Below are 24,217 nucleotides of genomic sequence, written 5' to 3' on the forward strand. Positions count from 1 at the left end.
AATATCACAGTTTGTAAGTGGGTAACGGTGATAGGACATGCACAGAAATAAGCAACACACGATGCTGACTGTGGAAAGTGTGAGAAGGTGAGAATAAACTCAGAGATAGAACTATGGTGTTCAAGACAGAGATGGGTCTGGTGGAAGGAAACGGGTGGGGAAGGATAGAGCGGAGGCTTCATGGAAGTGGTAACAGGGCTGTGCCTTTTCTCAGATGCGACAAAAGGATATCTTGGGGGAGAGGAGGACCTGAACAGAAGCTTGGGGAAAGGAAAGCTTTCATGGAAGCCCAAAGTGACATATCAGTTAGGGTGTGCTTGGCTTCTACACAAAGAAGCAGTAGGGAAATGAGGCTGGGAAGGTCGGCAGGATTGGCCAGTGGGTGCGGTGCTAAACTCAGGCTGGGCTTTCTCTAGTAGGCAGCAGAGTGAGAAAGGACTGAAGTTATGTTTCAGGAAGAATTAGGGGAAAAGGCAGGCGTCTGAAAGACTGTCAATCTAGAGCAGGAAGAGCAAGGAGGGGGTAGATCTGAGACCTTGCCAAGGCAGAATGGAAAGCATTTGACTGGTGCAGTTATACAAACAAGATTGAGAAGAAGGAATTCAACAATAGCTCGTCAGACGTTTACCATGGTCAAGGAGCTGTTCTTATTACTGGGGCCACAGAAAGAGTGAGTAAACAGGAACTGGGGCCAGCTTTGCAAGTGGGGCAGATATGCTAGGTGGTGTCGACAGAGTCTGTCCCCTAGCGGGCACCTACCCAGGTTGGGCCAATCATACTACTCTATTGTGGTATAGTTTCCAAAGATGGCCCCAAATAATACCTTCCCTCCCTATACGCACGTGCTGCTCTGCCATCAAAAGGTGGAGCTTATTTCCCTTGTCTTTGAATCTAGACTGGCCTTGTGACTGATTTTGGATCAGAAGTGACATTCGGAGACCTCCCAGCCCAGGTTTAAAAGCCCTGGCAGCTTCCATTTCCTTCCTCTTAGAATACTCAGTCTCGGATGCTTCCTCTTGGAAGCTAGCTGCCACATGTAGAGAATCCCAAGCCAAACACAGGCCACATGGAGAATGGAGTTGCTCTAATCAACAGCTCCAGCTGAGCTCCCAAGCTGACATATTTGTAAACAAAGACATTTCACAATAAAAATTTTAAATGCATCTTTAAAAGGCAAATATTATCACATTGGGCTAAACACTATAATCCAACCATATGCCTTATACAAAAGATATTCTAAAACCAAAATAATAGAAAGGTTAAAAACGAAGGGATGGGCAAAGTTATATCAGACAAACAGATCAAACAAAGACATGAGTAGCAACGCTAATGTAAGATAAATTAGAACTCAAGGCAAAAACCATAAATAGCTTAGAGTGTTATTTTATACATAAATACGTGTAATCCATGATGGAAATATTATCAGCCACAAACCATACTGAGATAAACAGCACAGCCTCAAAATATAGAAAACAAGTAATAATAGAAATAATCAAGGTAAATGACTGAAACGTTTTATTTTTAAATTTCATACAGTAAAATCAAATTTTTTGGATGAGTTCTATGAGTTTTGACAAATGCATAAAATCATGTACCCATACCAGAATCAAGATACGGAGGGTTCTATCACCCTCAAAAATGCCCTCGTGCTGCCCCTTTGTAGTCAAATGCTCCCTACTCTCCCAATCCCCAGAAATTCTGATCTGTTCTCTATCCTTACAGTTTTGTTTTTTTCTAGAAAGTCGTAAAAATGGAATTATACCGTGTTTTGAGTCTAGCTCCTTTCCCTCAGCATAATGCTTCTGAGATTCTTCCAAGTGTTGCATATATTTGTAGTTCTTTCTATTTCATCGCTGAGTAGCATTCAATTGTATGGATGTACCACAACTGTTTACCATTCACCCAGTAAAGGGCATTTGGATGGTTCTAATTTTGGGGAGGGGTGGGAGGATTATGAATAATGTTATAAACATTTATATACAGGATTTTGTGTGAACACAAATTTTCATTTCTCTTAGGAAATACCCAGAGACAGCTGGGTCATACATTAAGTGTATGTTCAACCTTATAATAAACTGTCCAATTTCTTTTCCAAAATGCATGTACTATTTTGTATTCCCAAATAGTAATGGAGCAAAGTTCTTGTTGCTTTGCATTCTCACCAGCATTTGTATTTGAAGCCTAATCTCACACATTACTATCAATCAATGACAGTGCATACACTAGCAATCAGGTATCAAATACGCAGATATTTGGACAATATAATTACAACACAACTAAAGTTGATTTAATGAATATTTCATGTTAATATTTGTACATGATAGTGAAAACATCTTCATTTCAAAAGTCTGTGGAACATTTATAAAAACATATCATATTGTAGTCTACAAAGAAAACTTGAACATTTCCCAATGGAGAAACTGTTACCACAATGTAATAAATGTTGAAGTAACAAAAGTTTAAATGACGATCAAAATAATTATATAGAAGTTACAAAACAATTGCCAAAATAATTATCGCCTTGGAAAACGAGGAATTTTTAATTTTAACTAAAGACTGCAGAAAATAATGAAAATAAGAGCTCCACTCAATTACAAACGCATAGGTTGAAATGCTTTCATTATTACAAACACACACACACACACACACAAAACCATTTTCCTTATTAAGGGGAAAAAAGGAAACGAATTTCCAACATATGAAGGAAATAAAGATGACCCGATATTATGACAGTTTCCAGTTCCCTGTACCGATAAATCAAGCTCTTAGAGGGTAGGGCCGCATTCCTATTATCCACTCGTGAATAGTGTGCCTGGCTCAAAGTATGAGCTTAGAAGCACTTTAGCTTTCCCAAAGTTAGGGCTTCTCTCTTCTGGGCTTCCCCAGGAGGCTGGCATTGTAGCATTTATTAAAGTATTGCAATCACGTAAGTTTTCCACATCACACTAGTCCTTTCAAAAAAGAAAAAAAAACTTGTTTACCACTCAGAATGTACCAGGAGAGTAACATGAATTCATTGAATCCAACTTTTTTGAATATTCCTTTTTTCAGAAGTTGATGCTCAGAAAGGTTAAGTGCTCAAGGTCATGGAGCGAATTCATTGCAAAGTCAGGTTTGGGTGCACTTCGGTCTGCTTTCAAACACAAGCTCTTTCTACCGCAACACATTACTCTAAATTCAGGGCAAAGTTAATTTGTCACCTTTTTAGCCTCAGCTCCTAGCCTAGCTTCTGGCACAACATATCTCAAAGAAGTTAGGCATTACTTGCATTCTGTTGTTTGTCAAGTTTTCTTTTGCGCTGAGAGACGCGCTAATTACAAGGCGCAATTCGAGATGTGGAAAGACGCCCGGAAGAATGTAGAACACTGCGCGACTCTCCGTCTGTCTTTGCTCCTATCTCCATGGTTGACACGTAACCACTCTATACTCTGGAGGACTCAGGGAGCACAGACAACTGTTAGGCTACTTCACAGGCACGTGGCCGGAAGTTTGGCTTGCTATTGGTTAATAGCGGTAAGGCCCGCCCAACCGACCCGCTGGCTCCTTTAAGTGGAAGCCCGGCCAAGTTTTCTGCCTTTTGGCGGCCGGGAAGCTTGAGAGGTGAGGTGGTCGTTGTGTTGGTCTATGGCGGCTCGGCCCGGGTATCGGGGCCCGGGAGCCGGGTGGGAGGCAGGTAGCCCGCGGTGATGACATTCCAATCAAAGCACGTGTTAGACTGCTGACAAGGGTGATGCGAACTGGAGTCTGAGCCGGGCCGCTGTGGGGGAGGGGAGGGAACGGGCCCGCTGTCGCACAGCCGCTCACCCACCGCTCTCCTTCCTGTAGATCCGGGCCGAGCGAAGACTTAGGATCTCATCGTCCTCCCAGCCCTTCGACCCTCCCCCGAAGGTTCTCAATAAAGTGGTTTGATCCCAGCCCTGGTGTCGGTATTTCTTATCGCGACGCGCTGCCTTTGAGCCCCCGCCGCGCCTGTGCGTGGCGCCGGGGGTCAGGCTGCAGCGCCAGAGCACGCGCTTGCAAATAACTGGGGCTGTCTGCTCTCCGCCGGCGGCCCTTTTAACCGCAAGCGACATGGCAGCACCGCGCTGCTGGTGGCGGGTTTCCTAGGGGGTTGCGTCCTGGGGAGACGTCAGGGCCCTGTAGGCTCTGCTACTTCATGCCCCGCATATTTCTGTGCCGATCAGTGAGACACGCAGTTGACTGGATGGCCTCCGGAGGTAGATGAGAAACGGCCGGGGTCTGGAGTAAGTTTCAGGTCGTGGTGTACTGGACAGGAACTGGCTTGGGTCTTGAGGTGCATGAACTTCCCTGGCTAAGGTGTGGCAACGACCTCCTTACAAAAAGTACCATTTAAGGCCAACTGCTTTGGATACCGTTCCAAGTGGGGCTAAAAACGTTGCGCAAATGAATTTGTCCCAGGCGGTGAGAACTGCTGGGGTGCTTAGTAACTGGCGGGGGCACCAAGTTAACAGGACTACAGGGCAATTATGGGTGTGAGCCTCCTGTTCAGGAAGATTGGGTTTTACTTGTGGATTGGGGATAATAGCACCTGCCTCGGGTCTGGTGTGACTACTTTTAAAAGGGCTGGTCCAGTGATCACCCAGGAAATGCAAGCTATTGGTGACCTCGGGCCACTTAAGTGACCTGTACCCACTATTCTGTCCCTATAAACAGTATTTAGAAATAAGATGCGTATCCAGTATTTGACATGAGATATTTATTTTGTGAAACAATGCAAGCGATTGTAAATCCCCACATATTTAAGTGCAATAAGGTACAGTCGTGTGTAATCTCACACAGCAGTGCATCTAGTCTTTTGCCTTTAGTTATTGCACAGAAATTATAAAGACCAGTGAACAAGACATGCGGACTGACAGGCAAATTGGCCTACACAATGAGAAATTAGTACACCAACTGGAATGGTCAAATAATTTAAGTCAAATGGTTTAATGGTGTAATTAAAGTAATCAAATACGGGCTCAAATATTTTTTTCAATATATTAATTTCTTTAAAGTTCATGTTCAGGCAAGGTGCTGTTTTAAAAAACCACTATTAGCACAGTCCACAGATGGAAGTTATCAGTTACCCAAGGTAATTTTGATGTTGAATGAAGCTTTAAACAAAATCATTTTTAATGTACTTCTCAAAGCAAATTGTACAATTAGAGCCTTCACACTTGTAAACTAAACATTCTGACACAAATGCACAAAATAAAGTTGGCAACATTGAAGACATGTGACATGTTAACTTTGAGATATGTAGTGTTTGATGTTGAGCAAACTTTTGGTCTTGACTCCTGATGATAGCAGTTCTGTTTTGGCCATCAGAAAAGGAAACTGCCCACAAAACATCCCGAACCAAGGAGAGTAAAGCATTTAGATGCCTATACAAAGCTTTCTGGAGCACACTGGAAGTGCCAGATAGAAAACTGGTGGCTCTGGCTTTCTGTTCCTACCCGATCCGGTCATGTGCAGTGTTTGATGTTTTCACATATGCTCATGTTAGGAAACCACTTGGGATTTGTTAGAACCAGGTGATTGTACCTCACTGGTAAAAGGCTTGGGATGGTTTGATCTCATGGCTTTGCCTAATGTTCAGAGAAATCCCACTGTCCCCACCCCAGCTGATAGTGTTAGTGTATGTTCATGTTCTATGGCTACTTGCTTCCAAAACGCACAATTTAATATGAAGAAAAGTAAGTTGCTATGCATATCTCTTTATCACCAATGAAATAGCTCACAAAATCCCACTTTCTACCCTCCACACATGACTATGTTGACATTCTCAGAGTGTGGAGGGCTGTGTGACAAACTGGAAGTGAGAAAACGTTCCATCTGTGCTCTGGCTGCCTGAGGAAAAGCTTTGGAGTCAAGGCAAGGGGAAGCCTTCCAGGTGTAGCACTGCTTTTCATGTGCTCTTGCCACAAAAACTGGTAGACTTAAAGCCGTGGTGTGAGTCACTGTGACCTCTCAATCCACTGTGATGATTCTTCCTGTTTCCTTTGCTGAGTCAAAGCTTTGAAGTAGGCAATCCAGACAGCAGACGCTGGATGCGTGGAATGACACCTCACAGTGGAATGGGCACTGGCAGGCAGAGGGCAGAAGCTGTGGCACAAGGAAAGGCCAGTGCTACAGCACAGATGGCAGCCAAGAACCCCACACCTTGAGCTAGATCTCTTAACACTGGGAACATCAGATCTTCAGCCATCACAGCTGATCAGCAGCCTCCACAAGTTGGTCTTTCAGGAGGCAGGAAGTAGAGCGAGGGTCCATGGCTGAGTGCATTAGAGGGATATAAACATCATCCATGTTTGGCATAACAAAAACTTTCTGTAGGAAGAAAGAACAGCCAGGTGGAAGAATGCTTTGTTTTCTCAGGCTGTCGCTCTACTGTTTTGATAATTTAGGCAAGTTTTTAAAATATATATGAAACAACTTCCTACACATACCGAATTCCTCTACCATATTTAGAAAGTTGAGGAATCACATCAGTGCATAGACACAAGAACCCAATAAAGTCAGCCCTGTTGCAGAAGCAACCTTTGATTCATGTACATATAATAAAATTATTGACAAATGGACTCAACCTTATTTTACGAGAACTGGCTTAAGCTGCTCATAATATTTCTAAATTACATTCCAAGTGAATTCATCCATTTAAATCTATCAACAAAATGTAAGCAAATTTTTTTAAAAACCAAAACCAGACATATATATGTGTGTGTATACACACACACACACACACAATCCTACTATAGTGAATACCTAAAGGATAATCCATGATGGATAGCAATGGTGCTTTGCCTGTTTATAAAGTAGTTTTGTACAAGTGAATTTTGGCAATGCATTCAATCTTCAGTAATGCTCTCTTACAAAAGCATAAATGAAAACTTCCCAGGTGACTATGGGAAAATGCAGTAGTTACACTTCAACTTCCCAACTTGCCTCAAAAATACTAGGCACCAATCTCTGCCCCCTTGTCTCTTTTGCTCCTTGTACCCCAATACCCCTAAAGAGATGACCCACTCAAATCCTAACGTAGGATCTAGAGAGAGAAGAAAAAGCAAAAAAACCTGAAGGCACAAGGTGTCTCCCATAACTAGGTTCAAAATACTTTTTCCATTTGGTGATAATAAGCTTTCCAGAAATTGGTTTTCAGTTATATTTAATCTATAGCTTTTAAATAATAAAAATATAGTTTTAAAGGCAATAACTCAAAATATACCACTGCAAAAATATGGGTCTTCTTCTAAAAGTGAAATTCAGTACAAAGCAAATAAATTGGTAATCCATAAAACCCTGAAAGACAACTGTGCCTCAAATATCTAACAAAAATTTGATAGAGATAGCTCATCCCAGGGCCTCGGCTACATTGCTATTAACCTCTGGTGGCAGAATGCAGAGGGCAGGCCTGGAGAATGAGTTCGGGCGTAGTGTAATCTCCAGGACCACCCTAGAATACTACCCACAGGGCAGTGACAGACCTGGTGCATCTCTGGAGCTCAAGGGGAGGTGGCAGCTGCACACGGAAGGGTTTCCATGTTTCCATGAGAACTGAACAAGTGGAGCAAGGTGGCTAGCACACGGGGACGGGGACAATTTTCCTGACCACAGTGGGTGCTACGAGCTGGCCAATTCCAGGCCCCACAAAGTCCAAAGACAGCCCCCCAAGAAGGAGGGCCTAACCCTTGCCAGGCCTCTGTAAGACAGTCCTTTTGCTCCTTGACCCCTCCTCTTGGGTTTCCTCTGACGACTACTTAGCAGGGTGCTGTGGGTGAGTTTCAGGGTTTTTGAAACTACCTAAAATTTGACCTGTTTGATCATACGTGTCCTTTCCTGGGATGAGGATCCTCAAAATATGATCCTGACCCACGTGAAGCTCAGAAGCTCTGTTCTACCCAGAGCTTTTACCCTCAGTGTGAAATACTAGATGACCCTGCAGGTTTACCTGAAACTCTTGCTCCAGTTTCTTCTCTATCCAGTCTGTCACATGAACTAAAGTCACTTCTCTCTCTCCAAGTTTTGGCCGAGCTTTCAGCTCTACATATGGTGGCTTCCGGAAACCATACCTTTTAAAGAAGACAACAATCACATTTAGAAGCAAAGGAAAGAAGTGGACAAGTACCAACAGCCAACATTCCTCATTTGCACAGGCCTTTATCACTACTAAAATGTTCTCTTATTCTGAAAATCCCCTCTAAAACATAATTCGGCACAGCAAGTAAGAATTGTGAACTCCCTGTGTCCCTGGACGGTGTGTGGTGGGCTGTGATGATCGGAGAACCGTTTTGACAAACTAAGAAAGCCAGGAAGCGCCACTGGAATAGTCTGTGGCCCGGGCTTTGTTTTTTCCTAAAATGGCAATAACCTTTTTTGTTTCTATTTTTATAAAATAAAAGCAGTATATATATGTTACAAAACCCAAAATATACAAGTTCATAAAGCAGAAAGTGAAAGACACTGCCTCTCTGAATCTCACCCCGGAGATGAGACCACTGAGAAATGGGGTCAATATTCCCCACATTCCTAATATGCATATGTAAATAGAGAACGTTTTTTAGATCCTGCTTTTTCATTCCACACTCCACACCACCCTTATTACGTCTTCTTGATGGAGCAGATTGGCACTCGGAATTGCTAGTAAAGTATCCAGACAAGAGACTGTGTGTTACCAAACTAAAAACTTCAACTTGTCATGGACCAATATTTAAAAAAATACAATAAAAATGTCAAATTGCTATAAATGTTTCTAAACACTCAATATCTAAACTTATCTCTGTGGATCAACAAATAGTTCAGCATTTGAGCATCATTATCTGGCACGATCCCAGAGGCCTTTGCTTTCATCTCCCACTGAGCAGTGGCGTTTATAATTGATATAGATCTTAAAGCTTAAAAGGGGGAGAAATGTATTAACTCTTAGTATTTACAAACATTTTAAAATTAGGTTTGGAAGACGGTACAGAAAGATATTAACTGGTTATTTTTGGATGGTAAGATTATAAGCTTTTTTTAAATGAAAATATTACCTAAGAAATTAAAATCTAAAGTAATATTTTTAAGTTTTTACTGGGAAACACCAATGTCATCACTAATCGGTTAGTCAATTCAAAAATCCTCTTTGGATCATTCCTACAAACCCTCTGAACACTAAGGATGTGTACTGGCATGCTGGTTTTCCTCTATGATAAAACAGAGCTATCTTTTTTATATGAGTATACTTTGTGGTACAATGAGATCTCTTAGGCAACCCTTGTATACACTTATGTACATTTTATATGGCTTGGAATGTCAATTTTAAATTGAAATTCACAGACAGTGATTTTTCTTCTGCTAGATCCATGAATAATTTTTTTCAGTGATTCTCAATTCTGGCTTGGTCCCCCAACCCCTGAATCCTGAGGGTTGGGTTGGGCATATCTTTATTTTAAGTCCCCAGGTAACTGATATGTAGGCAGGACTGAGAACCACTGGTTTGTTCAGTGATAACTCCTGGGATAGACTTCCTACCACAGTTACCAAGTGCACATACTCCTGCCTCTTTAACATCTGGGTCTCACCCAGGGAAGTCTTCTTTCTTAAGCTCCTGGGACTCTGCTGGATGTGTGATTCCTGTCTGTAAAGTGGGATAACAACAGCACCCATCTCCACAGGATGCTGTGCAGGTGAAGCAGTTACACCCCAGGCCAAGCAGAAAGTAAGAGCCCTACAAATGGCAGTGTTCTTACTGGTGCAAAAGGTTGGCTTTAGAGAGGAGGGAGGTCAAGAGTAGAAACAGCTCATCCCATGAACGTCACCTACTGACCTGAACTCTTTCTAACCTGGGAAGATGAATCTTTAAATGTGAATTAGCCACTCACAGTAGAAAGTGGAGTGGGATTTACGACTAACATTAAGGTTCCATGAAAAATGTCTGAAAGTGCTTCTGCCCAGGAGGAGGTCCTTTCCACAATGTCAAGGGTAAGCAGGCTGGGATTTATATGGTCACACAACAAGGGCAATCGCTTGCTGTCCCTGAGGGCCCCTCCACGCACCATATTCGGTCAGTTGGGGGAGGTGGAATGTTGACCGTCAAGGTTCCTTTACATTCTTGAACTTCTACAGTTAGCAGCAGGGGTGTATTGGAGACTTCTTCGATCTTCTTTTTAATGAACTCTGTCTCCGTTGCTTTTTGGAAATATTTCGACTTGGTAATTTTATCCACAAACCTCATAATCTTACTTGTTCGATGACCGCCAACATACCTTTAAATGAGGGACACAAATGGGTGTTAGCAGCAACTTTGCTCCTTCACAAACAAAAACGTTGTGACTCTTCATTCACCTTACTTTAGACCAGAGTTTCTCAATCTCAGCACCACTGACACTGGGTCATTCACTGTTGTGGGGGCCTGTTCTGGGTATTGTAGGGTGTTTAGCAGCATTCCTGGCCTCCACCTACTATGTCATTAGCATATTCCCCCCAGTCATGACAATAGAAAATGTCTTCAGACATTGCTAAATGTCCTCTGGGGGACAAAATTACCCCAGTTGAAAACTGCTACTTTAGACAAGGTGTAAATGTCACATAGAGTTGAATCTTGACAACAGAGAGTCAAAGTTTTCAAGAGCAAACTGAGAAGGCATGTCATGTTTATAACCCTCAAATACTGACTATAAAACCAGTGTTCTCCTAGAGAAACCTCACCATCTCTAGATGGCAATAAGAAATTACACTGCGTCACAGGGACACAAAACACAATTTTTTTACTGGCTGCCTTTTAGGTGGTGTCATACCAACTTTGAGTGGCAACTGCTTTTTAAAGGGCTTAGGAACATCTAAAGACAAATGCTACATCAAGCTGACATGCTAGCAGGCCAAGAAAGCAAGCTTTTTTATCAGGTCGTATCTACCATAAGACTACCCCAAGGAGAGAGGATACTTGCTCTTTAAAATCCCCCAGTTCCAGTCTATCAGAAATGCCATGTGTATGTGTAGAGAAAAGCAATCATTCCTAAGAAAGTCAAGCAGGTAGATAGATTTTAAATAATGCACACACACTTTAGAACCAGCTCCTCAAATGTCTGAATTCTCTTTTCATCTTCTGTAGGATTTCAAAAGTGAATAGGCTGATATTTTCTTACAGATATTTCTGGCTTCTTTATAATCTTAGTTTCCTTAACTCATTAAATAATTAAAATATCTGTGTGGCTGTGTAAGCACTTTGATCATTCCACGGTCTGAGTAACAGGCAAAGAGAGCCCCAGAAAAGAAGTTCATGATCCAAAAGGTCAGTTAAGTGACCGGTTTTCAAAATTTCACCAAAGAAATCAGCCGAATGTCTCCGCTTTGTAGGAACTAGCAGCTCAACCAAAGCAAGTGTGACACAACGGAAAGGGGAGTAATACTCTCCACTGAGCACTAGCGGGCGCTGTTGTATAACGTGTGCTCCTTGCGATAACAAGCACGCCCTTCAATCCTGTTCTTTACTCCAATGGTCCGATACTCCAATGGTCAGAGAAAGCCATTTTGGTTGGGACCCTTTTAAGTAAAAAAAGCTATATGAATCTCTTTTGATCTGGGGCCGGGAATTTAAACAAGCCATTGACTTTGAGTTATTAATGCAAAACCATTCACTCAATGTGAAGGCCAAAGGAAGATCACAGGACGAGGGAAAAAAGCTCACTCCCATCTTGCTGCCCTGACCCCTGGAGCCCCAGATGCTGGATCCACTTACCCTTCGGCCCCTGGGAGAAGCGGTTTGTCTCCTGCACTGGGCTCTGGTGCATCGTCCTCGTCGGAGGAGCCCGCACTGGAGGACTCCTCGTCACTGTCGGCCAGACAGTACGCCCTGGGCCTGCAACTGAACAGGGCAGAGTCACCAACCACCGCAGCCTGCCCGTCACCCAGGCTCTGCTTAGAAAGGGAACACACACACTCCACCGCCACCACCACCACACGTCATTCTCCCCAAACCACCCCAAAAAGAAGAGGCCCAATCCAAGAGTCCTCAGATTGGCCTGGTACCCGGGAGACTCTTCAGCCGCTAAGTCCCCTGGGAGGACCACAGAGGATTTGGGCCTGAAGAGTCCGATTTGGCGCATGCTTCAGGACAGGTAGTGGGGAGTTTGGTGCAATGGACACAAAATGCAGTGAGTTAATCAATAGTGCAGCAGTAGCCAAGAGGGAGGGTGAAGGACAAGAGCGATGCTTGCAAGGGTGAGGTGACAGCTTATGTTGGAGACATGAGCACCTCTCACTGCTGAGGGGGATATTTAGGCAAGTCCCCTCGCTCTGGCTGAGTTCAACAACGAGGATGCTCTCTGGCGCAGTTACCTCTACTTAGTTTTGACTCAAGACTCCCCTCTAGTGAAATGACATATTCCACAGCTGGCCCAGCTCCTGACAGTCACAGAAAACGCCAACCACCACAAGGTACAAATCTCAAGGGACTCTAGGAAGCAACTGACACGAGAACCCAGGAAGGGTCCTGGACAAGTACACTTTGAAATACCATTTTAAAACAAATAAGAAGCCTCATCAGACAGCGATGTCCCTCATTCATCTTTCCAGCTTGCGTCTTGTTTCCAGAGGCCTGGGGGTTGCTGGCTCCCCAGGACTGGTGAGTGATTGAGGTTCCCTACTGAGGATCACTGGGGGCTTCTTAGCTGAGCTTTAGCCCCACAAGAGGCAGCTCCCTCCCTGGATGGTGGTGGCTTCGCTTTAGGGAGGAAGAAGAGCAGGGCCCATCTTTGAGGCTCAGAGACTTGACTGGGACAAAGGGAACCACGGACAGAGTAGTCTCCGAACACTGTTAAGCAACCAAATGATCACTAAGCAGAGCTGGGCCTGGTATTTTTGACCAGGACACAATTACCAGGACTGGGGAAGGCGGTAGAGCTGAGGTCTTATCTCCCTGCAGGTGCAATCGTTTGGGGTTTTTCTCTGATGCTGTCCTTAGGCCACCGGAAGCAGCCTCCCGGGGCAGTCATCTCCTAGCCAAGAGGAGCCAAGGGCACCCAAGGGCAGAGCACACGTGCTGGTGTGGACTGAAGGCCCCGCAGAGGCTCCAGCACTGGGAGGGCAGGACTGAGGTCTCCGCCCCTGAAACGGGAGCCTGGCTGTAAGAGGACCCCGAGTGTCCTCCCTGGCAGGACACCCGGACCCTCCTCAAGCCCAGCTCTGACACGTTAGAGCCAGCTGCTCCAGCCAACAGGCTTGAGTGTAACGTTAAAGGGAAACTCCCTCTGCAGACACAAAAGCCTCTTGTGCCACAGAAACAACAACAGCACCTAACTGACTTGTTCTTCCTCTTTCCATCTGAGGCCTGGCTGGTCCAGGAAATGTGTATGTGTGTTCACTGGTCACAAAGTGACTTCAGAGCTTTCTATGGTTAGACAGCCCTCACTAGAGCCTCTTTTATTTAAAATGTACAGAGTAAAATCAAAATATGATTTCCAAGAAAGCCTAAATTGTGTCTTGAGATAAGTCAGGGACATAAATCCCCAAAGATAACACAACCACGGCAGAAATGCATCTTACTTGTCCACCAGTACGATAACTGTGTTCCCGGCTCAGACAGCTGCCAGGTAGGCAATCTGTGTCCTGCTCCCCGTCCACCCAGCACGAAAGTCTGCCTCAAAATCTGGGACCATAGCAAAATCTGCCCTCCTGTCCCCACCAGTATTTGTCTTCTGGCAGCCACCAGACCCAGGGCAGAAGATGCCAAAGGCTACCCACTGCAGGGAGTTCTCAGGTTCCCGAATTAATTCCCCGCAGGACAGAGATCAGGACAAATTTTGTGGCTTCAAGTTAATAATTTAGACAATGCTATATCAGTTAAAGCAGATCAGATGACACGAAATTCTGATTTTGACTAAATGTTACCTCTAATCTCTGCATAGGAAGCTATATTATGTGGCACCTAATACTAATTAAATGTGTAACTGACTGTTTGGCTGATAGTTTTATAACTGAACCTGCATTTTATGATCTCAGCCCTCTGATGTCAGCGTGAACTTTGGAGAAAGGCACATGCACATCCTTATTTAAGATGTGCTACAACTAATAAAGCCTAATTTTTCTAACAACACACCTTAGAACTTCAGATGAGTGTGACATCCTTTCAAAGAGCCACCTTAAAAGGCTTATTGCCGTTTTGCAGCCACTGTTAAAAATCTCTTTGGAAGTGTATTTAGAGTCAGATATATAAGAAAAACGGAATTATTTTATCACTGATACTCTGTCTCAGACAAAACATTTTATTTCTTGGTCTCAGTAATCACCATTGCCTCTGAACAACGAACGTCTAGCAATTTCTCAAAGATCCAATTCATCTACAAAGCAGGATGATTTGCTGTCACCCAGGACAGTTAAAAGAATGTCACAGATTCCAGAGGAAATTCTAAAAAAGCAGCTCCACAAAAATGCTTTTAAGTGAAGCATACATAATTAAACAGCCCGGTGAGGTGGCTGCCTTGTGGGGGACCACACTCATGAGAACGTATTCATTTCTTTTATTCCAGAGAAATCCTCCCCGTACGTCTGCCACAGACACACATTCGCATACAACCACAGAGCCAGACCTAGTCACACTGCGGACTGCAAGCACTGGGCTCCCAACCCCTCAGGAGACACAGGGCGGGGAGGTGGTGGTGGTGTTTCGGGGAACACTGTGGACTAGTGACCCAACATGGAGGGGGGGACCTCCACATGGGGACTTGCATGTTGGGCCCAGTTTGCACTGCTAGAGCATGAACAGGCCAAGTGCCTCACCGGAAATGTCCTCCTCCAAGGCCAGCCTTCATTTCCCCAACGGACTCACTTTGGCCCTTTTCAGGCAATCCTAAAGTTAAGACTGCTCAGTTTACCGCCTGAATTCTACTGTATACCTCACTGTCCCAAAGTTATGTTAACTACGTACCATGGTTCCCCGAAAATAAGACCGGGTCTTACATTAATTTTTGCTCCAAAAGACGCATTAGGGCTTATGTTCAGGGATGTCATCCTGAAAAATCACGCTAGGGCTTATTTTCTGGTTAGGTCTTATTTTTTGGGAAACACAGTATGTAATAAGACTATTTGGGAAATAAAAAGACAAAAGGAAAAATGTCTGCAAATATAGTGTATGCACATTTCAAAAGGAAAGGACTTCACTAGAATAAAGAAACAGATTTCAATTTCTCACAGTCACCTTTGGGTAATAATATGGAGACCTGAACAACTTCCTACCAGTAAGTAGGACTACTCACAGGTTGAGCAGCATCTCCTGAGACTCCCCAAGGGCACAATCATTTGCACACTTGAAGGGGGACTGCAAAAAGCAGGGAGACAAAGCAGAGGCCCGGCCAGAGCGGAACAGCAGGGGAACCAGCCCTTGTGGGGAAGTGAGGCCCTAGACTGGCAGCCAGAGGCTACAGGGAGGGCCTGGAGGAAAGGGCTGCTGCCGGCTGCTTCAGACATTCTGCTCTGTGGACAGGTCTCAAATTGAAGGAAATGTCAGTACAAAAGATCACACAGGTGCTTAAAAACAGCTACTGTCATACTAACTTCTGTGTCTCCTGGGGTGTGTAGCCTCAGGGTGATTCCCTATGTTCAGGGCTGAGGAGGTGAAGAGTGGATTCTAGAATCACTTCTAGGACTAGATTCTTGGCTATGGATGGGCTTTCAGAGGCTCTTGATACTCTCAGGAATTCTGAGCCAGGTGGCACACATGTAGGCATTTTCTGGGAGAAGAATCCAGAGCTCTCAGATTCTCAAAGGGGTCCTTTATGCAAAAAAGGGTTAAAGGCTCATTTTTCCCAGGCCTTTTTCTCCCAAGTGAAGTGCTTTTGGATTGCAGGTTTTCTTGCTTTTAAAATTAAATGACAGCAAATCACACATCAACATATAATTTAACACCTTCACAGGAAGGAACAAAATATTTTACACCAGACTCTACTGTGAAAAAAATGGTACTTTAGAAATATATTACAAATTAAATACCATCATATTCCAAAAGCAGAGGATTTTTTTTCACAGTCTAGAGAAGCACTGCTTGCTCAGAAACACATCCATCCTCTGATCAGAGTTTATGAACTTCAAATTGTGCTAAGAGAGCCACACGAATACTAGTGAACATTGAACGCCTAAGTGGTAAGGATCTCAGGGACCTGGCCGTGATGGGGCCCTATCTGTTGCCCAAGACCGCCCCCGCCTTTCCAGTGGCGTCCCAGCAGCTCTGTGCCCACAAAGGGCTGTTTCCAGGAAGGGCTCCTTGCACAAAAGCGTCTGACGGATGTTTGCTCTCTCATGCTCCCGTTTAGTTCCACCTCACATTCGAGACTGCTTCTGCCTGACGAGCTTCATGTTATAGCCAGCTGGTCCTGCAACTCTGCTGCCGTGAGGCTAGACTGACGATGCTCAGATGTGCATGGTGACAGGTGGGGGTGTCCAGGGACAGAAGTGGAGTCTGACTACAGGACGAGATCAGGACCCCAGAAATTCAAATCAAGGAGGTTGGTAGGACTTGCCCTGCCTGGATCTCTAAATATTCCTGGACCTCAGTTCTCTCAGGTCTACAAACTGAGCCTTTATGGCCAGGACCATGATGAAAGGACAAGCTTCCGACTGATGTCACATGGAATCCAACAAGACTCAGCACTGACAGGGCATGAAATGTTACATGGAGAGGTGACAAATATCACTCACCAGCAAATACCATCCACAGATTGCCGAATCCAAACACATTTTAACAAATAGCAGAAAAACAGAAGGAAAACAGCACAGATACAGGTTAGATTGCATACAGTAGGTAAAATTCTCCAATTATTAAAATAGGAACATTTCATTAAGTAACTTGGATAGATCGGAGTAATTTAAGTAAAAGAACATTCTCAAATGTATGACCCAACTCCCTCCATCTGCTATTACCACAATATGAATAAAAGTATCATGTCAGTATCATAACTAAGTAAAAATCTAAGAGTATGTGTCTTATATTTAGACCCTGAAAAGGTGGCTCCTTGTGGAGTTTTCCTGTCATTGTACTGTTAATTCTATGCAAAGGGGCTAAAGATGCACACTGCAATCAGCAGCTTTAGTTTGGTAAAAAAAAAAAAAAATTATACAATTTAAATTTGTAGTCAGAAGCAGTCATTTTAAACGTGTGTGGGAATGTAAAATTTCCAGCTTACCCATGTTCTAGGTATTGAAGGGGAAAAAAAAAATCAAGCTTCATTAATTAGCTCACAAATTTGGAATATTTACTAAATCAGACAAACTCTGGGCAGTAGATGCTGTATCTGCTACAAAGAGAGGCATTTACTAAGTAAATCAATATTGTATTATTTAGGGAAAATGCGTCTCAAAACACTTGAGGGGCACCTTCTTGGCTAAACAATCAATTGCTAATGAGAAATAATTCTGACTTTGTGATTAAAGCAGACAGACCCCAGGGACCTTGCCCACACATAGCTCTCTGTGGCGGTGAGTTGAAGGAAGTACTTTCTGAATGACAATTTCCTTCACAGAACATTTTATTGTGCAGACAAGCCTGCTCTGCTGGTCTGAATCAGTGATGCTTTCGGGGTAATCAATACTGTGTGCCCCACTGGCAGCACTGAGCAGAGGTAGGGACTCCCAGTCTGCGGGGCATGAGACTAGGGAACTGTTCCCTGAAACCCTCTGTGGTCAGAAGCACTTAAGTGAAGTTCACTCAGCATCGGGACTACTACTACACATCAAACCTGCTCTCAAAGGCTGGAGGGAGAGGTTGGCCCCCAGGGTTGTATTAGTAAATTCATATAGCCCCTTACCCTTCTTTGCCAATTTCTCCAACCTTCAGGGCTTCAACAAGAGGCTCTTTACCTAGTTTGGTCAAATTCATTTTGGTCTCAAGAGTCATCAGAAAGGACCCATTGTAGGACATTTCCAAATCGATCCAGAGTCCTGGAGAAATGGTGAAAAAAACAGAAATTATTTTTCCCCCCAGAAAAACATGACTATAAATGATAGTATAAAATCTGTATTATAAAGTATCTAAGTAGGTATCACACTGAAATTCGATAGCTATATATACATTGCCTATACTATACTACCAAGGCATGCAAGAGGAGAAGCGTCTGGAAATGGTTCAAACATTTGGCAAACTGCTATCATTTCAGTATCTGCTAAAATGATCACAGTGAGCTCTGTGCATATGGTAGCACAGGAAGGGTCTCACCCTCTGGCTTCTTATGTTTAGTAAGACACACTCCCAGCAGGAGGATGGCTTGTCCCAGGGCAAAGCCAGGACGAGGTCTGCGGAGTCTCGGCCAGTTATGAGGCAGAGACCTCACTGCAAGCTGGGCTGTTCTTTAAAACACATGTGAGAACCACTGCCTTTCTTAAAATGATTTCATGTTGTGGGGGGAGGGGAGCACAAAAATGGTTCGGATTTAGCTTGGGATGATAAGGAGAGTGACAAAAACCTGATAAAGTCAGGTAACCACTTTGTACCTTAGTTTAAAAACCTATTCCTTGGAAAAGATACTAATGTCAATGAAATCGTACCTAAGAGGCTTTTAACTTTGTGGAATTTCACTGGGATGGCCCTCCAGCAGAAGTGGCCACTGACCAGAAGTGTAAAATGCAAACAGGGATCACCTCGGGACCAGGAGTCTGTGATTTGGCTGCTAGGACAGGCTATGCTGTGATTTTTCAGATTCAGAGCTCCATAATACCTCATGGACTTTCAATCAAAACGTGATCCTTCCAGGGGGTGTTCAAATGTTAATAATCTTTTAGAGATCCTCATAAGACAAATGATAACATTTAAAGGAAGGAGAAAATTAATCTAAAACTATTATTCACACACAGCCTTTTGAAGCAGTTATAGTAAATAACCTATCCCATATTTGGCCACCATCTCAGATAAAAGCTTAGGTTAACCTCAAGAAGCATTAATGGTATAATTCCTCACTAAAGGCAGAATAATTTCCAATTTGTTTTCAACAAATTCTTTTTATCATAATTAAAGGTAATTGTTTTCCATGAATGACCTGGTTTAATTAAGTGATATGCAGATCAACTGTGATTGTCTTCATTGCAGCAACTCACAAAATTGCTTTATTTCTTGCTTACATTAAGCAGTTAAAAATCATTAATTAGCTTGCTCTTCAAAGATACTGTTACTGGAAATAAAGGGCACATTTGTTTTCATAAAAACATTTTTTTTTTTATAAAAACATTTAATCATTAATCACTTCCTGTAGAAGAAGGATTAGGGCAAAAGGCTGGGTATTAAAAATTTTACACTCAGGATAAAAAGAACAGCAATGAAGAAAATATTTATTGTACATCTCCAGCTTTGTTTAACTTGAGAATCAATAGACTCAAACTACCTGGTTGCTGTATGTTTTCAGATATAATCATTTCTTTTGAAAATCCTAGTCAGGTTTCTAATAAATATTAATAGTATGTATTGCCTTTGAAGTTTGTCATATTAAATGTACCAGAATTTTACTTTTTATGAAGTGGAAGGTTTTGTGTGTCTTTTTTTTTTTTTTTATCGGGGAATATTTGGGAACAGTATGTTTCTCTAGGGCCCATCAGCTCCAAGTCTAGTCATTGTTTTCAATCTAGTTGTGGAGGGCACGGCTCACTGGCCCACGTGGGAATTGAACTGGCAACCCTGTTGTTCAGAGCTTGCACTCTAACCAACTGAGCCATCCAGCCGCCCCTGTGTGTCTGTTTTTTAAATGAGGGGATATGGATACAGGCTTAGCAGGCTTCTGGCCCATGACCTAGTCCTTGGGACAGTCCCTCAGTGACATGGGGTCCAGTGCTCCCCACCCAGCAGCTGAGACAAGGAAGACGAGGGAAGAACATATAGAGCTCAGTCACACAGACCAGGGCTTGAGTTTCACTGGAAGCTTCTCGCCCTCTGTGCACCAGCGTCATCTGCACCAGGGAGACCACATGCTATGGACAGCCCAGCGCCAGTGCATCCTGGATAGGCTCTCCCTTTCCCTGCCATTGCCAGCCCACTTCCTCACTCCCACAACTCCCTGCTCCAGGCGAGGTCCAGACAGGCACCAGACCAGACGAGGCCGTAGGGCCAAGAGGGAAGAGGCTACACTGGGCAGCCAGAGAGCCCTGTCCGGGCTGGGGAGGGGACGAGGGGTGGACATCTGACGAGCCTCCGCATGGGGGACAAGAATCTATTTTTTTATATCATTGTATATGTCCCACAAGGCCCACTCACAGGGGCTTGCTCAGCCTTGGTTCTCAGTGAAAATGTACAGGAGACAAAAATGGTTTGAAAACTTTTAAAAACAGATATAATCTGCAAACATTCCAACAAATTAATATGATGTGCCTGCATTCAGATGAGGGCCAGAAGACTATTTTAGCATTAGGTGCAAAGAACAACTTGCTTCTGTGACAAGACTCAGCAGGCAGAAAGCACCCTGAAAACCTTGGAGCACACACAACCTGGAGCCGAGGCCAACTGGTTATATAATGGGTGAGTCAGGAGGCTCCTGCCTTGCAAGACTGAACGATGGAATTAACAGTTTCTAGAAAGGTTGCCTTCCCATTGGGGATAAATGTAAGAACAATGTGAAGATGGGGAACATACCCTGTTCTGAGTGATGACTTTAACGGAGCTGAACGCGACTCACCTCAATGAATGCAGTTACAGACCTGTTTGTTTTGTGCTCTAGACAAATGTTAAGACTTTATTGTGAGGCATTTCGTTTAAAATGCTCCTTTCTCTAACCATCTGCTCTTGGTAATGCTCAAGGACAAAACCCAGAAGTTGAAGAGCAGGATAATTTTTTCCAGCCTTTAAACAGGAGTAAGGCATTCGGGTCCTGAGGGTTCTCCAGAAAGGACAGGAACACAAAGAGTCTTGTTCTTAGTCACCTGGGGTTGTTACAGCAAGATTCCATAAAGTGGGTGGCTTAAAGAACAGACTTTCATTTCTCACAGCTCTGGAGGCTGCAAGTCCAAGAACAAGGTGCTGGCCAAACCTGTTCCTGGGGAGAGCTCTCCTCCTGGCTCGTAGACGTCCACCTTCTCACTGGCAGAGGCTGCGAGCTAGCTCTCCGATCCCTTCTGGTGTAGGACACCAATCCCATCATGAGCACCCCTCCCTCGTGACCTCACCTAAACCTAATCACCTCTAAAGGCCTCACCTCCAAATGCCATCACATTGCAGGTTAGGGCTTCAACACATGAATTTTGGAGGGACACGAACATTCATTCAGTCCCTAACAGGCTTCTCCCATAAAAGGGGTTCTCATACTGAGGGGCCGTCCAGTGGTGAAGGGTGGTGTCTGACTACCAAGTCCTTAGAAAACCGGCACTTTATTCTGCAACATGGGAAGCACAACTGACAAAGGCACCGACAAGCTTCGATCAGTCTTCACGCAAGGACCCAGAGGAGCTCAGATGACTGTTTTTCCGCTCTTCAGCTTCACGAGAAAAGGATCAGTTACCAGCACCACCACTACTCAGAGGGGGACAGCAGCAAAAGTTACCGCTCACTCTATCCGAAAATGTTTACTAAGCTCTTAATGCAAGATGTCAGAGCTGAAAACATGGAGATGAGTCCCTGGCCTCAGGAAGTTCACACTTGAAAATGAATAAAGATGCCTGGGTCACCTGGTGCAGATCAGACCGTGATGTCACCAGAGATTACAAACATGCTGTGGTGGGTGTCACCAGAGACAAGCGGAACAGGGGTTCTTCTGCCTTCTCCCTGGGTTTCTATTTAATAGACCCCATGGTCTCAGGAACAGTTCTACCGCAGCCATATCAACCTAGTAATTTCACTCAGCAGTTCACTGTTTCATTGCTGTGAAAATAACTAAACGGCATCAATCTTGCTAGAATAGGTTTAAGAGGGCACCTGTGGCCGGGAGTTGAGAGAACCTAAAGCCTTGCTCACCGGGTCTGGCTCTCATGTTACTAGCTGATTTTTACTCTGAAAGTCAACATTTGGTGTCCAAGGAACAAAACTTCTTAAAATGGCATTAATAATGTATTACCAAGAGCAGGTGTTTGAGTTCTTCGGTTCTTAAAAGAGCTCACCAGTGGTTGTTTTGCTCCTGGCAAACAGACTGGTGCCATATTACTCACTCAGATACCTCAGAAAACTAGCATTCCTTGTAAGTAACTGTTCTCAGAAGCAGCTCCGCCTTTCAAGGCTGACATAGTTGCAAATCAGTCTCCTCTCTCCCACCCCAACCAAGTTCCTCAAAAGGGTCTTTTTTTCTCTCTTTCCACAAAAAGTATTTTTTCTTTCTGTAATATACTCTAGTCAGAGAGTGTGCATGCCATGCCTTCAGCGCTGAGCCCCGTGGTCTGGCCCGGTCACTGTGCTCAGACCTGCACAGCTGCTCTCCTAACATCTGCTCTTGACGAGCACGTAGCAAGAAGAATGGGCAGACCACAGTCCGACTCTGGTTCCAGTTTCTGAAACACTCAGTTGGCAAAATAACTTCAGTCCCAGCACTAGATAAAGGCAGCAGGCACTACAGGTTAAGGTCCGGAAGATGGGCGGCAATGGTGGGCACCACCAGTCACGACGGAGAGCGTCTCTCAAGACAGACACGGTTCCTATTTCTGAGGAACATGGTATCTTTCCACAGAATCTGACACCTTCAGTGGAAATCTGGGTTGTTATTTGGGTATTCTGAAACAGGGCAAAGCCAGTACAGCACTCTGTCTGTGGCAGACGCTCAAGGACTCTCTGCAGACTATCTGCAGCAAACATCCCGAAGCATACGTGAATTCATGTGAACCTGAGGGGCCATAGTCCACACCCTCGATTCACTCTGACACGCCTGCGGGCACTGTTCTGATACATCTGGTCCCAGGCATGGAAGAGGAAAACCTGGCTAACTGAAGAGGTTCCCCCCTGCCCCTTTTGGAAGCTTTGTGACAGCAGAAGCAGCAAACACTGATGGTTTATTCTGGGCCACGTGTGCTCTCTGAACACTTCGCATGTAACATTTCATCTCCACCACAACCGAACGAGGGAGACACACTCCCTCCCATCAGCCACTTTACGGATGAGTCAACTGAGGCGCTGAGTGTTAGTAAATGCCCAAGGTCTCACTGCTGGACAGTGAAGGAGCAAGGCTCAACCGGAGCGGGCGTGGCTGCAGAGCCAGCGCTCATGGAGAGCCTCTGGAACTGGCGAGAAGCTGAGGAGCAGGAGAAGCTGAGGAGCAGGAGAGGAGACGAGGCTGCTGGGTGACCTTTGACGGGTCATGCCCACTCTGGGCTCTGGCTGACACACCTACAACACAACAGGCAGGGTCCCACTAGGGAGTCCCGGGCTGCGCTTTCAAGTCAACTTCGTCAATCTGCCCAATTCTTTAAGGGTTTCGATTCTACATTAATTTTTAACCACATGAGAAAGAACTTTAGGAGAGAATATACCAAAAACACACCAAATGTACCAAAAAGGTAACCCTGGCTGCCTCTGAATGGTGGGATCATGAGTAATATTTTCCTTTTTACCCTTTCTAAACATTCCAGTTTTCCCTACAATGAGTATTTGTTGAATGAATGAAGGAGCAAACCTTACTCTAATGGAGGAAATAGAACAACGAGAAAGAGCTTGGCTGAGAGGGGTGGCCTGGTGGCCTGGTCTCTCCAGAGACCAGGCCCTGGAGAGAACAGCTCGGGGTGGGGAGAAGGGGTGGGACAGGCAGGCCTGTCCGAGGAGGGCGGGTTACAGAGACAGGCCAGGCATCTGGACTCCACTGTGTGGCCTGCAGGGAAGAAAGGCGGCCCACACTCACCCCACGGTTAGAGATGTATGTCATGTGGGGAGGAGTGCGAAGCCGGTTTCCAAAGGACAGATCATTTTCCAACCACCTGTGGCTGGTGGGATGTGAAGATACCCTGGGTAGGTGGCCATTTAACTTATTCACCACGTTAGAAGTTGGTTCTGTGTCTGGGATCTTGGACAGACCAACATGGCCATTGTGTGATTTCATTTAGAAGAACTACAGACTTTGCTCCTTTCAGTGGCAAGGTCACGAAAGCTGACAACGGCATTTTCCTTTCCATTTATTCTGGTAGGATCTGCCAGTTTTAAGCTGTAGGGTGGGTCATCTGGACACCACAGCCACCCACACTCTAAACTCTCCAAGAGTCCCAGCAGCGAAGGCGGCACCAATAATGGTAAAAATAACAATAGCTGCCTAGCACTGACAGCTTGTCTCACACCTGATCGTTCCCAGTGCCTTTCACACTTACC

At 44.5% G+C, this 24,217-nt stretch overlaps 1 protein-coding gene across 9 annotated transcripts in view; it reads right to left on the reverse strand.

The window, feature by feature from the left end:
* Positions 1 to 4,696: 4,696 nt before the first annotated feature.
* TEX2 (testis expressed 2) overlaps positions 4,697 to 24,217 on the reverse strand; it is a 90,300-nt gene continuing 70,779 nt past the window's right edge. For 5 of the 9 annotated variants that reach the window (XM_081027154.1, XM_081027152.1, XM_081027153.1 and 2 more), the window contains exons 8-12: positions 17,775 to 17,907; positions 11,717 to 11,842; positions 10,035 to 10,244; positions 7,949 to 8,069; positions 4,697 to 6,330 (exon numbers count right to left, since the gene is read on the reverse strand). In XM_081027154.1, coding sequence (XP_080883280.1) covers positions 6,208 to 6,330; positions 7,949 to 8,069; positions 10,035 to 10,244; positions 11,717 to 11,842; positions 17,775 to 17,907 — 713 coding nt within the window. In that variant the 3' untranslated portion in view covers positions 4,697 to 6,207. The remainder of the gene's footprint in view (positions 6,331 to 7,948; positions 8,070 to 10,034; positions 10,245 to 11,716; positions 11,843 to 17,774; positions 17,908 to 24,217) is intronic. The other 4 variants (XM_081027160.1, XM_081027157.1, XM_081027158.1 and 1 more) reach the window with 1 other exon arrangement.

The sequence above is a fragment of the Rhinolophus hipposideros genome (assembly GCF_964194185.1).
Source record: "Rhinolophus hipposideros genome assembly, chromosome: 20".
Taxonomy (NCBI): Eukaryota; Metazoa; Chordata; class Mammalia; order Chiroptera; family Rhinolophidae; genus Rhinolophus; species Rhinolophus hipposideros.